The following is a 13,654-nucleotide window of genomic DNA, read 5'->3' as shown; positions in this document are numbered from 1 at the left end:
TTGACTTATTTGACTGTTTTCTCTGGTTTTCCAGTCAACAGTTGCACAGAGTATTCACAAAGCTGGCATAATTTTTTTTATCCTCATTAAGATTAACACTTCATATAGATGAAATTTTTTGAGAAGAATGCTCAAGTTTCAGTTAACTGAAACCTAACTTTTGAAACTAAATCCTGAAGGGGATTTAGGCATAGGTTATGTGCATTAAACAGCAAAGTGTAGGGAAAATAAAAACTACTGATAATGGAAGAGTATTAAGATCCTCTTTCTGTTCCATTAACAAAGGGAGGTCTGAGCCACGCTCTGAAGTATCAGGCATGCTGATGAAGGAGAAATGTGCAACTGTAATCTTATTCTGAGAAGTAGCAAAGGAGCCTTTTGTCCCACATGCTGCAAAATCTGATAGTTCACTGTTTCCAGGAAAAAGAGCTGTTACTATAGAACAGGCTAGATTACCCTTTCATGGGAGACAATGCATCTCCAGATGTAAGCACAATGACAATGAAGGCACAGAAACATTAACTGAGTGGAAAAATTATTCCAAGTCCTCCAGAAGTGATTCTTGCACCTGTTTGTTATAACAAATTAATTTTCAGCATTCTCCTTTCTGTTCTTTGACAAACCCAATCTGCTCTCAAACTTAACTGCCCAACCAGTTACATGCACTGTGGAACAGTTTGCTTTACCCTCACATGCTTTTACTCAACTTATCACCTCTCAGAATGAAGGTAATTTTTGTGTTTTAGATATGGTATTAGAAGCTGGGTAGAGATGGAGCTTTTCAACTAGTTCAAAGACAGCATTTATGTCTAGCTAAACAAATGCTGGACTGGGTTCTTAATTAAACATTTTAAGAAACCTGATCCAGCATTGAGATTTTCTTTTTTTTTATGGTTTGAAACCCCAACTCCTTAAACTTGGCTAATTTTTCAGTTAGGACATTTTTCTGTGACACTGACAAAATTATTACAGTGTTCATTATAGTGTAATATCAACAGTTAAAAAGTTTTTAAACTACTCAGCTATAGCAACTGAATCCAGATCGGCTATGCAAGACTTGAAACAGTTTTACAAAATAATTTTCCCACAATTCTTCCCACCAAGGCCTCCTAAAGTACTGCCAGACCTCTAAAGAAGTAACAAAAAAACCAAACAAAAAACATTAATTACAGCAGCCACTGGAAACGCTTGTGTCATATTTCAAACATATTTTGTGTTGTACAAAGCATTCTGCTTTGTTTGAAACCCTCATTTTGGCAATTGTAAAAGTTTTTCAACTGTCCCACTCAAGTGAAAACACAGGTCACCCCAAGGATGGGTGGGAAAGAGACGGTAGAATTGCTGTCTTAACCACTACAAAATAAAAATAATTACACTAAACCAATAAGGAGATACTCAGAACATTCTAAAGACTCACCATACAGTTTTCCATTAAAACAGGAGTAACCATCACAATACTTCCTTCCCTCTTCATGCGTTATTTGAAATTCTCTAGCTGAAAAAGGATGTCTTCTATCCTTCTATCCAGCTACTAGCTTTTTGAAGGACAGACAGATAAACTGATTCAAATTATTGGTCTGTTTATTTTCACTCTGTGGAACCCTTCAGAAAACACCACAAAAAAGCATGCATAGTAATTGTAAGGCAAGTTATGCACCAGAGAAGGCAATTATTTGGCTGCCCGAATACAGTTCGTGTGTCACAAATACAGCACAAAGTTTACTCTGCAAATGCATTTACAGAAATGCAGGACAAAATACCCAAACAGTTGAACTATTTAAATCCCACATTGAAAATTCCCATGCACCTGAATTTTCCCATGTTTCTGTTTGACCTGTGCCCGTGCCATGGTCTCCTAAAGGAACTCATGATCTGGGCATCTCTTCCTGATGGTCAGTCCCAGACAAGAACATCTCCCACTTTTGCAATTGCACTGTGGTACACAGAATGATACAGTATTTTACTTTGCAGCTTGCTTCAGAGTGCTTTCAATAACAGTCAAGTTCTCATACACCATATACAACCAATTACCTAACATTTGTACAGAGCTCTATCTGTACCAATGTGTTATTTGTCATGCCATTTAAAAATGCTGCTTTCTCACTACTCCCAAACTTTTTGCATGTTAGCTTTCAACATAGTATTATGCAAGACTTTAAATCCATTATTCAATACAGCTTTTAGTCAGAGCCACACTTAAGCATGTGCTTTGAGCCCATCAGTAAGAGGGAAGCTTTCAATGCACAGACTCAGCTGGAGGATCTCAGATGCTTCAGCCCACGATCTATCTGGAGTATCTCAGATATTTCATTGCCACCCATCTGCTGGATAACTGCACTATTTGCATAGCGCTCTTTTGCAAGAGTAGTGCAACTCCACACAATCCAGGTTTCTGCTCATGCACCCCTTCCTACAGCATGAGCAAGCAAACAATTACTTCTCATACTGGTAACATCAGCCAGGCCAGCTTAAACTACCTTAAATTTTAAAAAAAATAAAAGGTTTATTTTGCACAGCTTCCAAGTGAAAACAGTGAATATTTACAAGTCTGGATACGTCTACAGAGCAACTGAGCAAACAGCTGTGGACAGCAAACCCCAGCATGCAGACAGCAGTGAGCGACTGAACAGGCTGCAACATCTCCAGTCTCCTCAAGTATTCCTTCACCACTTTTAACTTGTGCCGCTACCACACTCTCATACAAGCCCACATTGTTCCACACGGTCAGAAACTGGAAACATATGCACTGTACAACTAGGGCAAAACATATGAACCTTCTGAGACATGACTGTGCTTGGAAGCAAGTAGCATGCTTACCCGTTACTCATTTTGGGGCTGGTTTCCTGGAAAGAAATTGGCTTATTTTACAAGATAATTCGAAATGTCACATGACACCACCCAAAAAAGTGCGGAAAAAGCCAAGTTTTTTTACATTTCTGTGTTGTCAAATGCTAAGTGTAATAAGACATGTAAAACATGCTAATAGACTCCCACACCTGCACCATCCGAAAAAGTTGTACAGAACGTTTGCTTACTTCATAATTCATGCATCTCTTTAAGCACATTTTAAAGATCACTGGTCTTAAAAATAAAATAAAAGAAACCAGAAAAAATGACACACTTCTGTTGATCTGGGCCATCAAACTACACCAGCTCTAGTGCTGACCTATTACCACACTGTCTAGAGTATATAATTACTGCTAAGGAAAAGACTGAGCAAAGGGTGGAGGAAAACACATACACAAAAAAATATTTCCCCATGCAACACAGTAGTAAATTTGCAGACAGCATTAAGCTGAGAGCATGTGTTGATCTGTTGGAAGGTAGGAGGGCTCTGCTGAGAGACCTGGAACAGTTGGATGGATGGGCAGAGTCCAATAAGATGAAGTTTAATATGTCCAAGTGCCAAGTCCTACATTTTGGTCACAACAACCCCCTGCAATGCTACAGGTTGGGGATGGTGTGGCTGGACAGAGCCCAGGTGGAAAAGGACCTGGGGTACTGGCTGACAGCCAGCTGAACAGGAGCCAGCAGTGTGCCTTGGTGGCCAAGAAGGCCAAGGGCATCCTGGCCTGTGTCAGGAACAGTGTGCCCAGCAGGAGCAGGGAGGTCATCCTTCCCCTGTACTCGGCACTGGTGAGGCTGTGCCTCGAGTGCTGTGTCCAGTTCTGGGCCCTCAGTTTGGGAAGGATGCTGAGATCCTCGAGCACGTCCAGAGGAAGCAACAAGGCTGGTGAGGGGCTTGGAACACAAACCCTGAGGAACCACTGAGGGAGCTGGGGGTGTTTAGCCTGGAGAAAAGGAGACTCTCTATCTAAAGGATATCTCTATCTACTGTAAAGGAGCCTCACTCTTATCACAGTCTACACCTTCCTGAAAGGTCGCTGTAGTCAGGTGGGGATTGGTCTCTTTCTCCAGGCAGCAACTGACAGAACAAGACAACACAGTCTTAAGCTGCACCAAGGGAAGTATAGGTTGGCTATAAGAAAAAGTTTTTTACAGAAAGAGTGATAAAATACTGTAATGGTGCGCCCATGGAGGCGGTGGAGTCATCATCCCTGGACGTGTTTAAAAAAAGACTGGATGTGGCAGCTGGTGCCATGGTTTAGTTGAGGTGTTAGGGCATGGGTTGGACACCATGATCCTGAAGGTCTCTTCCAACCCAGTGATTCTGTACCACAAAAGTTATTACTGTTTTCCTAGTAGAGGCACTTGCCTGGTATACAACCAAAGGGCAGTGAGAAACCCATGAAAAGGGAAAGGGACAACAATTGAAAAGCTCCTAACTAGAAACAGTTACTGAACAGAATGTGATGTCAGGTAAGCTCCTAAAGCATGGCACGCACACCTCTGCAGACCTTCAAGATCAACCACAACAGAGATACAAACGTCAATGCTTCAAGTGCCTTGGAAGTCCCCAGGTCCACAAATCTCAACCTCACCATTAAGAACAATTCCAGACAGGGTGCCCACATGCTTTCTTTCCTGGTTTCACATTTTCTCCTCCTGCCTCATTCTGAAATTACACCTATTCACTAAGACAACAGCATATTGGAAGGAACCTACTTTTCCATCCATATACAAAAGCTGGAAAGAATATGTGCACAGTAAAATGAACTGCTAAGTTAAGTAACTGTTGGAAATCACAATATTTAGAACAGCCTGAAAAATCTCAACTGAGTTACAAAAAAAAACCTTTAGAAACTCTACTGACATCTAGACACACGTGTGTTTTCTACATGCCTCCACCAAGTTTTCTCCCATGCTCCAGCTTTTCAGAAGAAAATGTGCAGTAGATTTTCTGAATTTCCTGTGTAGCAGTTAATAATCTTTAGTGAATTTCTTGGCATGTAGAAAACATGTAAAACTGCAAGGTCCATATTTCTTAAACCAAATTTTTCAAAGCACAGAATCACAGAACCACTTCAGTAGCACACATCAAGAAACAGAAGTGAAAGCATGCATTATATTTACAGTATAAAAGAAGGCTTATAGATAGAAATAACCTTCACCAGCTGTTCTAATGAAATCTTAGAGAACACAAACCTCTCTCCAGTTCAGAAGAAATTTCAAACATATACAAGTAGGGAAAGTTGGACTACATATGTTTAGGTGATATGCAAAACAATTAAGCTATTATCTATGGACTAGAAAGGATGACGAGGTGAGGGTGAGAGGACGGTGAAAAGATTGCATGGGAAAGTAGTAAATAGACACTCTGGAATAAAACTTGTTTGTGGGAATAAGTACGAAGTTATGGTCAAGTAAAACCACTCTCATGTCCACAGCTGACAGCATATAGGAGAGCCATGAATTTCATTTCTCTCCTCTTGTGCAGGTGTTTGGCAGATCACCATTAAGGATGAGACAGACCAGAGGGTATTTGTAGAATAAAAATGGTCCCCTGCTGCAATGACAAGTGGGCTTTTGTCCTTCAGATACAGTTTGTGTGAACAAGTTCTGCAGCACTCACCTGTTTCACTTACAGAGCATTTGATGGAGCAGACGAAGTACCTAATCTTGCAGAAAGTTTATGCACAAAACTTAGGGATTTTTGTAGTGCTGCAGATATGCATCCTACTGCAGAAACTGAAGGGACATGTTTTTTTCCCAGTTTCTAGACACCAAACATCTAGGTAAGCTTTCAAAAATTCTAAATTGACCAGCAGACACTGCAATTTTCAGTCTGTTCAAGTAGAACTGTAGTAGCTTCAGATTTGGCCCAATGAAACAAAGAAACATAAGCCAGCAGCCACAGAAAACTGTAGTCAGTGTTTCTAAAATGGTATCTGACATTTCCAGTGAATTCTACTTTCCTGCCCTTTGTTTCTTTTTGACACAGTTTATCTTTGTAAATTATAAATTGGTGGAAGTCTATTCTATTTTTCATTTACTGTTTAAAAATAGCATATTCTGCTGGAGGAAACCACACAGAAACAAGTGAATTATCAACAACTTAAATACAGCACATCCAAGAGCACACTAGGAAATATGGCGCTGAAGTAAGCAAAATGAATGGAATAATTTTTACTGCTTCACTTTCAGAAATGAAATGTTTAATAATCTGTGTAAGAGATCAAGAGTGGAAACTTGCATTTTAGCCACCCATATGTCAGTAGCTTGCTGCATGAGTCACAGATTACTTGGGCCCCAATCCTGTAACATGAGAAAAAAAGTGGTCGCTAGCCTCATAGGGACATTGTGAGGGTTAGTTTAGAGAATGCTTTGGCCTCAGCTCAGTGATGCATCTGAGTACAAGCCCACTTTTAAGTAAATAAATAGCTACACTTAAGCCAACAACTTTCACACGAAAGTGATGGATTTGCCACACTCACCTTAGGGAACCTGAACAAGATGGTAGGGAAAAATCCAAATAAAAATCAGGGAAAAGCATTTAAACTACTTCTCATATAGACAATAAGAAGCAGTATACAGATATCTACAGTCTCTAGAAAAACACAAATCCCAACCTAACATCTACAGCCTAGGACTTCAAAGCAGAAAATTTTCTATGTATAGATAGGACACTTCAGAGAAGTAAAGTTGAATTCTGGCACTACTTTGAATCACTGGCCCACAATCCTACTCCAAAGAGAAGGACAGTAAGATTAGACATCTATTATTAAATTAGAAAAGCTCTTATAAATACATTAGAAGCATATATGATAGTACAGACTATAACATGCAGTGGGGAAAAGAATCAGATCCGATATTTAGCTTCAGTAAACTGACATATGCAAAACATTCCTGAGTGTACTCCCATAATCACTTAATCATCAAAGGGTTGTCATGTTTAAGTTATATTTAAAACAAGAATCAGCATAACACACTCTCTTCCATATCAGCATGTGGATTTCTTTCTTTGGCAAAGCTGTTAAGTTCTTAGAATTTTTTCTTCAGTCCAACTCAAGCTTCAGTAAATGATATGCCACCCCTCATTCTGCATACTTGGAGGACTGCTTCAGCAGATTTTAACTGAGCATCAACCACAAAAAAAAACACTGCTTGAAAAACTGCATTGTTGCAGATGCACACCCACACTCTTTTGTCTTGCCTTTGTATGAACCAAGTTAAATGAGTCTGTATTAAAAAATAATTAAGAGCTGCAAATCACATCCAATCACATCCAGTAAGAACTCTTTGAATCCCCAAAGGACTCTTCATACTCTTCATAGATGACTGAGAGAGAGGCTCTATGTCACTAAGTCCATAGAATCAGAAGTAGCTGGTAGAATGCAAAAAACATTTCATACCTCTTCCAAGGAGGAAAAAAATAGCTGACACAGAAGTCTCTGAATCTGTCTCAGTACTATATGCTTTAGACATCAAGAATTTACACAGGTTCAGGGAGCAACAAGGTTGCAGAAGAGAATTCAGTTGAGGATTATTGAATAAATAACACTGCCTCAGGTTTAGGAAGTCCTTGAAATACAAGCTGGAAGCAGTAGCATCACAAAACAGTAGCTTCACCAGATGACTATTACCACTGTCAGACCCTGGGTAATTGCCTGGATGGACACTTGGCCTAATGTGATGCGGTCACTCTTCTACTATGCTTTAAGACGTCATTTACCTTTCACCTTCACTTTTCCAAAACCACCTCTCCTCCTCTAAGGAACAAATTCCCCTCAACTCAGCCACTGCAATTGCCTGCTGAGATCAGTAACACAAAATACACCTTTACTCGATTATATTAATATGATTACATTAATATGATACCTGATTTACATTAATATGCTACACAGATACACATTAGCTGAAATACAGTAGTTTTAATTTTGCTGTAGGAATTATGGCAATGTAGCAGAAGGGCAGAGCACATACCAGCTAACTCAGAAGGCCACAGTGTCTTGTGAAAAAAGTTTCTACTGATGAACTAAAGAAAAGTAACTTGACTGTGTATCTGAATGCCAACATAATCCATGGCCCCAAAGTATCTCAGAAATCACAGACCTACGTAAGTTGAGAACCCGGTGAAAAAGGAAGAGTGACTTAACTTATGCAACATGATACCTTTGTAGAATTTTTTAAAAGAAAAAACATGCTATAATTTTCCTTTTATAAAAAACACAAACAGCATATTTGAGATATCTCAAAACATCAAAATCTCAATCTTCAAACAGCAAAACAAAGCCCTGTAACCCACCATTAGGTATGCTTTCTACTGAGCTGGTGGCTCAGTATTTTGGCTTACCTACATTGAATTTCATTCTAGGAAACTCCAAGAACTCTGCACCCTACTGCCAAGTACTGCAACATCCTGCCAGGTATAGCAAGTCATTCTGCATGACTGCACTACTCTTTTTCACATGTTCTTCTTAATCCCATGTGCCAAAAAGATAGAAGAGCTACTAGCACATCCCTTCCATTAACCTACTTCACAACAAAGCAATAAAATCAGTTACAAGTTCTAAAGTATGCATTCTTTAATGCCTTCAGTATTTTCTTTCCATATTGGCAAATACATCACTTTTCTCCCTCACATCTTTGCTCAACTTTTCTACTCCTTTTCCACTTTCTCAGTATTACTATTACACGAAAATATTTCTGTGGATTTCGACACCCACCTCTACAAATAATTCATTCCCATTTGTCTTGCCAAAAATACCTTAATTAAATCAATAGTGAAATCCCTTTTGGCAAAAACAAGCTGAGAATGTATCAAGTCTAATCAGAATTTGTCTCCAAACAAGAAACTGCAGCTTACAACACAGACTTTAATCATGTTTTGATGCTGTAGGTGATTTTATGGGACAAACTTACTAATGCAAAGCATGAACCTTACTGATATACTTCAGATTATATTCCTATGATTTAATTTTTTAATATACAAAAAGCAACATTTACTAGGTGACAACTTTCCCACTAATTTCTGTCTGAAGTTTTTAAATCACTGGTACACGCACACAGAAGGTAAAGAACAGTTCATCGCAAGCACTGTGGGACAACTTTCCTTGAAGTCAGGCGTGACGTGGCCCGTCAGCCAAGGAGCTCTTTCAGCCACAGGGCAGAGGTAGCACAGTGTGCTCTCACAGCTGTGGAGGCTGCAGCATCAGCCTCCAGCAGACAATGGGGACCAGGTTCCCTCTCCTCCCCGGCTCCCCCCATCTCCAGTACAAGGCAGAATCAAGAGGAGATGGAGCTCCAATCCTAGCACAGAGAGTAGCCAGAGCCTTTCCACAGGTACAGAAGCAAACAGCTCCGTCCTATTCAACAGGTAAGATAAACAAAACTGAGTCACTGCTCATTTTCTGCAAACAAGACCTCCACAGCGAGAAGCTGGACTTACCTCAAAACATACAAAAACAGTACACTAAAACTGTTTAGTAAAACTTCTGAAACACACTGGACATATAATAAAGGGAGTTAATGACTGTCCTTTGTATATAAAGCACATTTAAAGTTATCCATAACTAAATAACATTTCTTGTCCCAACAGTCCAAGGCATGCAGACATTTCTTCACAGCCTCAGTGGTAAGAATGTTGTTTTGAAGTACTTAAATAAGACTGAAAAGCACCTATCTCACTGCCCCCTGTCATTATTAAGGAAATAAACCTCCTAACTTCCTCTGAAGTACAAGCTGCTCAAATACATATCAACTCAAACTAAAAAAAAAAAAAAAAAAAGAAAAAAAAGAAAAGCTATAAAATAACCACAACTTGTGATCTACCTAATTTTATATTCATGCCTTAAAGCACAAACAACCATTTTTTGGTCCCCTGGTTTGTAAACTTGGAAGAAAAGTGAACTGTACCACCAAAAGGCAACTTCCAGTCACAGGACCTGTAACAGCTAAGAAATGTTCAGAGGATTTCATAGGCCCTTCTGTAAACAATGGTTTTTACACACAGGCGCCACCATCTTCTACTAGTTAGTGTCTCTAACAACTAGCAACAAGTCAGACGAACTGGCTAAAAGCTTCCAGCCAATCCTTAACACCACTTTCCCCACAAAATACCGCGGGGGCAATATGTTAATATTTGTCATTAAAAAACCCCAAGTGTGCCACTGGAAAATATCCCCATCTCAAAACAGCACACACCACAGCTCTTGCCGAGACCATACACAGAACTCCAGAAGACACTCATTTTAGCATGGACCTCACAAGACCCCTTGTCTTTGTCTTTTTCCCCTCCACACTCCCTTTCTTCTTCCTGAATCCCTTTGTATTTGGGGGTATTTCTCATGCTTTACATGTAACTTATTTCTCTAACCTCCCTGCCTAGCTCAAGTTCCCAGCATAGTCTGCTGGATGCTGTATTAGTAGAGGGAGTGCAGGAGGAGGAGGCCCAAAAAATTTGATCTGTGGAGAAGAGCTCACATTTGTGCAGGCAGTGTTCATGATCCATGTAGACAAAGCACCCCGAAGAGCTGCAGACTCCTAAGAACAAAGATGAACCTCCCTTCTCCTTAATGCTCCCCATGGGCCATTGCACATCAGTAGCTAAGCCACTGCAAATCTTTTTCTGTGATTCATGAAAACTGTCTAATGCCACAAAAAAAGTACCAAGTACTACTTTATCCTCCTTATTACATTGTCTTTGTCGAGCCACAGCTTCTATTCTGCTTTTAGAGCTACTCAGAAATATAAAATCTCTTCTCTTTCAAGGAAACTGTACCACTAAATACACACTTAAGGTACCCACAAGGGTATTATCTTCAGCACACAGCCCTCATATAGCTGCGGTGTAGCACAAATGCAGTGCATTAATCGCTGCACACCCTCCTTTCTTAGAGGGGCTGCGATGATGTACAGCTCTCACTGTTTCTTCCGTGCCTCTGGGCAAGTGAAGCAGCTGTTGCTTATCAGTCACAAGGACGGCATTCCACGGCAGCCCAAGTACTCGGCGATACCTATGACAAGTCCCAGCGCAGTCACGCCGCGATGCGGCCCCGAGCCCGCTCGCTCTCCACCGCGATCGCGGCAGCATCCGACCAGGCGCGCCAACAAAGCCGCGGCCCCGGGAGCGCGGCCCCACCGCCGCACCTGCCGCGGCCCCGCCAGCGGCGCGAGGCCCACACCTGCCGGGCACGCGCGGCCCCCGGGCGGCTCCTCAGGGCGGCCGCGCCCGCCGCCGGCTGCCGCCCGGCCCTCCCACCCCGCCGCCGGCTGCTGCTGCCGCCCCCGCTCGCTCCGTCTGCTCCCTCCTTCCCTCCCCTCCCGCCGGCCCCGGGAACAAAAGAGGCCAGTGCGGCGGAGCCCGGCCGGCCGGGCGCGGCGGCTCGGCCCGCGCCACAGCCGGCCCGACCCGGCCCGGCCCCGCGCTGGCCCCGGCCGGGCCGGGCGCGCTCTCACCTGGGCCCGGCGCGGCGGCGCGCTCAGGGCGGCGGCATAGCGCTCCCCGCCCCGGACACGGCGGGAGGCCGCCGGCTGCTCGCCAACTCCGCCGCTCCCCGCCTCGGCTGCCGCCCTTACGCAATTGGCAGCGGCCGCAAGCCCCGCGGGGCGACCCAGATCGCGGGCCCCGAGCGGAGGCGGCAGAGCCCCGCCGCCGCTGCCCCTCCTCCCGCGCTCCCCCCGCCCCCGCGCCGGGGGAGGAGCGGGGCCGCCCCGCGCGGCCCGCCCGCCCCTCGCCCGGCTCGGCCCGGCCCGGCCGCACCTCCGCTCTGCGCTCCCCGGCGCCGCGCTGCCCGGCCCGGGCCTGGCGCTTCCTTCTCCGCAGGACTGCGTCCCTCCGGCCCTCCAGCTGCCGCCGGGAGACCCAGGCGCCGCTTCCTGCAGCACCCGGGCCTGGGGGGCAAGAGGAGGCAGGGGGGTACTTTGCATCCGTGCCCTGACTTACGGCTCTCCTCTGGGCAGAGTAGAAAAGAGCTGATTTGCAGCTTAAATACTGGACACACCGTTAGATGCCGATGTCCGTGTCAAAGTAATAGTAACAACAGCAGTAGTAGTACTACTACTAATAATGATAATAATACTTACAATAGTAATAATTATTCCGCAGTTATAAACGCGCAGGTGCTGCCTGGGCGGTGTGGAATGTGCGCAAGGTACGAGGGCCAGGCGACAACGAAGGAAGAGACAGTGTGCTGTCTCCGGAGGAGCAGCGGGAAGGGATGGAGGGATACCCGGAGAGCATGAGAGGCGACAGTAGCAGAGAGCAGAGACACGCGGCGGCTGTCGGTACGTGCAGGCTGAACAGAGTTACTTACGGCGGTTGTAGTCCGGGCAGTCTGACCAGGGGAAAGAGCCGACTGGAGAACCTGATTCCGCTTTCTGATTTGCTTTTTTCGTTTGTTTGTTTTAATTTTGTTTCGGGTTCTAATGTTTTTTAAGTAAAATCAAACTAAAGCCCAAAATGTGCTGAATTTCAGGGAACCCCTGCCTGAAGCTGTTACACAGAAAAGAGCATCAGTTGGAATGGACATTCAAGAGGAACTGTGAAGCCTCAGGGCACCTCAGGCTGTCAGCTTTGATGCAAATCTGACAACGGGCTTCTCTTAAATTTGGGACCTCCCACCAGTTCCGCGCAGCGAGCTTGGGCCACACTCATTACTAATGAGCCAGTAGAAGGAAAAAAAAAAAAAAAAAAAAGAGAAAACGAAAAAGAAAAAAAGCATGCTCTGATCAGATTCAAGATGCTTCAATGAAATGCTTCGGAAAATACAAGCATTTCCCAACATAGTTATTTCCTTGGGAATATTCCAAACAGATGAAGTCAAAGTGATAACTCACTTGTATGTCTGTGAACACTGCCCTGCTAACTTTGCCTCTAGCGATTTCCTCTTTGTTTAAAACATAGCCTGTGTGGTGTGCTTATAGCACACAGAGACATCTAGCGCCTAAATAACAGACTGCAAATCAGCTTCATTAATCTGAAATCTTGGAGATGATCGTCGCATCCATTACTTGCAATGTTTCACGCCAGGACTGCAGGGTGCCGAGCAGTTTTACTGCAAACCATCGTGCCACTGACTAGCAGCTGCCCTTGGGCAGGGACCACGGTGGAATGAGCAGCTGCAGTAGCTCAGGAGAAGACAGTGACTGCAGCTCTGCTGCACAGCTTGAGCTCCAGGGCTAAGAGTTACAGCAGTAATTGAGTCAAGACAGAGATTTGCCTGTATAGACACAAAACGGGTTGAGACAGTTCCTAACTTGCCTTTGTCACTAAACCACAGAGAGGAAAGCCTGTAGGTGTATGAATAAGACAATTTCATCTTGGCTTTGACAGTGTGTCTCCTATTCTTTCTTTGTTAGGCCAGGAGCCTAACAAATCATTCTAACACGTGTAATTGTAAAACTTGGCCTCTTTTCAACAAACATATGCATACTTACTAACAAATGTATGTACTGAATACTTCGGCTGAAATTAAACTGAAGGTAAGCACTGCTTATCTACTAGAAAGATAATAGTCCAGAAACAGAAAGTATTTACTTTTTTTATATGCTTGTCTAAATAAAGAAGAAATACACTGCTGATCAACATTCTCAGCCAGAAGCCTGAAGAAAAGGTAATTTCACTGATACCCAAGTACAGATGTTTTTGCCAGTACTACTGTACAGGGGCATAAAATAAAACATTTCTACATACTTAAATAGTCTGAAACTAAATATATTGCATTAGGTAGGTGTATTTTAGGAGTGCATACATATGTGTATTTTAGGCAACCCACATAATACCTTCTTTTCAGTCTCAGGTCACAAACACCTT

At 43.2% G+C, this 13,654-nt stretch overlaps 2 protein-coding genes across 8 annotated transcripts in view; one reads left to right on the top strand and one right to left on the bottom strand.

Moving 5' to 3' along the window:
- Positions 1 to 11,425, bottom strand: part of CEMIP2 (cell migration inducing hyaluronidase 2) — a 49,716-nt gene extending 38,291 nt beyond the window's left edge. For 2 of the 6 annotated variants that reach the window (XR_014616954.1, XM_084225889.1), the window contains exon 1: positions 1,418 to 4,490. The gene's annotated coding sequence lies outside the window, so the exon portion shown is untranslated. Of the gene's footprint in view, positions 1 to 1,417; positions 4,491 to 10,323; positions 10,504 to 10,648; positions 10,974 to 11,298 lie in introns of those variants that run through there. The other 4 variants (XM_084225886.1, XM_084225885.1, XM_084225888.1 and 1 more) reach the window with 4 other exon arrangements.
- Positions 11,426 to 11,655: 230 nt separating this feature from the next.
- On the top strand, positions 11,656 to 13,353 carry LOC311165367 (uncharacterized protein). 2 transcript variants are annotated; one of them, XM_084225284.1, is made up of 3 exons: positions 11,656 to 11,857; positions 11,948 to 12,126; positions 12,318 to 13,353. In XM_084225284.1, the coding sequence occupies exons 1-3, from the start codon at positions 11,850 to 11,852 to the stop codon at positions 12,428 to 12,430; spliced, it is 300 nt and encodes a 99-aa protein (XP_084081410.1). In that variant the 5' UTR covers positions 11,656 to 11,849; the 3' UTR covers positions 12,431 to 13,353. The 2 variants fall into 2 exon arrangements, with proteins under 2 accessions (XP_084081410.1, XP_084081409.1); XM_084225283.1 differs by having other exon boundaries at positions 11,656 to 11,869.
- The last annotated feature ends 301 nt before the right edge of the window (positions 13,354 to 13,654 follow it).

This window comes from Fringilla coelebs (assembly GCF_963513975.1).
Source record: "Fringilla coelebs genome assembly, chromosome: Z".
Classification (NCBI taxonomy): domain Eukaryota; kingdom Metazoa; phylum Chordata; class Aves; order Passeriformes; family Fringillidae; genus Fringilla; species Fringilla coelebs.
Note: the sequence above shows the minus strand (reverse complement) of the source record. Positions and strands in the feature narration are given on the sequence as shown.

Excerpts from the sequence above, each read along its gene's own strand:
- LOC311165367 (XM_084225283.1), top strand. The coding sequence starts at position 11,850 with ATGCCGATGTCCGTGTCAAA. Across the intron at positions 11,870-11,947 it reads ATGCCGATGTCCGTGTCAAA|TTATAAACGCGCAGGTGCTG; the intron begins GTAATAGTAACA and ends ATTATTCCGCAG. Across the intron at positions 12,127-12,317 it reads GAGACACGCGGCGGCTGTCG|GGAACCCCTGCCTGAAGCTG; the intron begins GTACGTGCAGGC and ends GCTGAATTTCAG.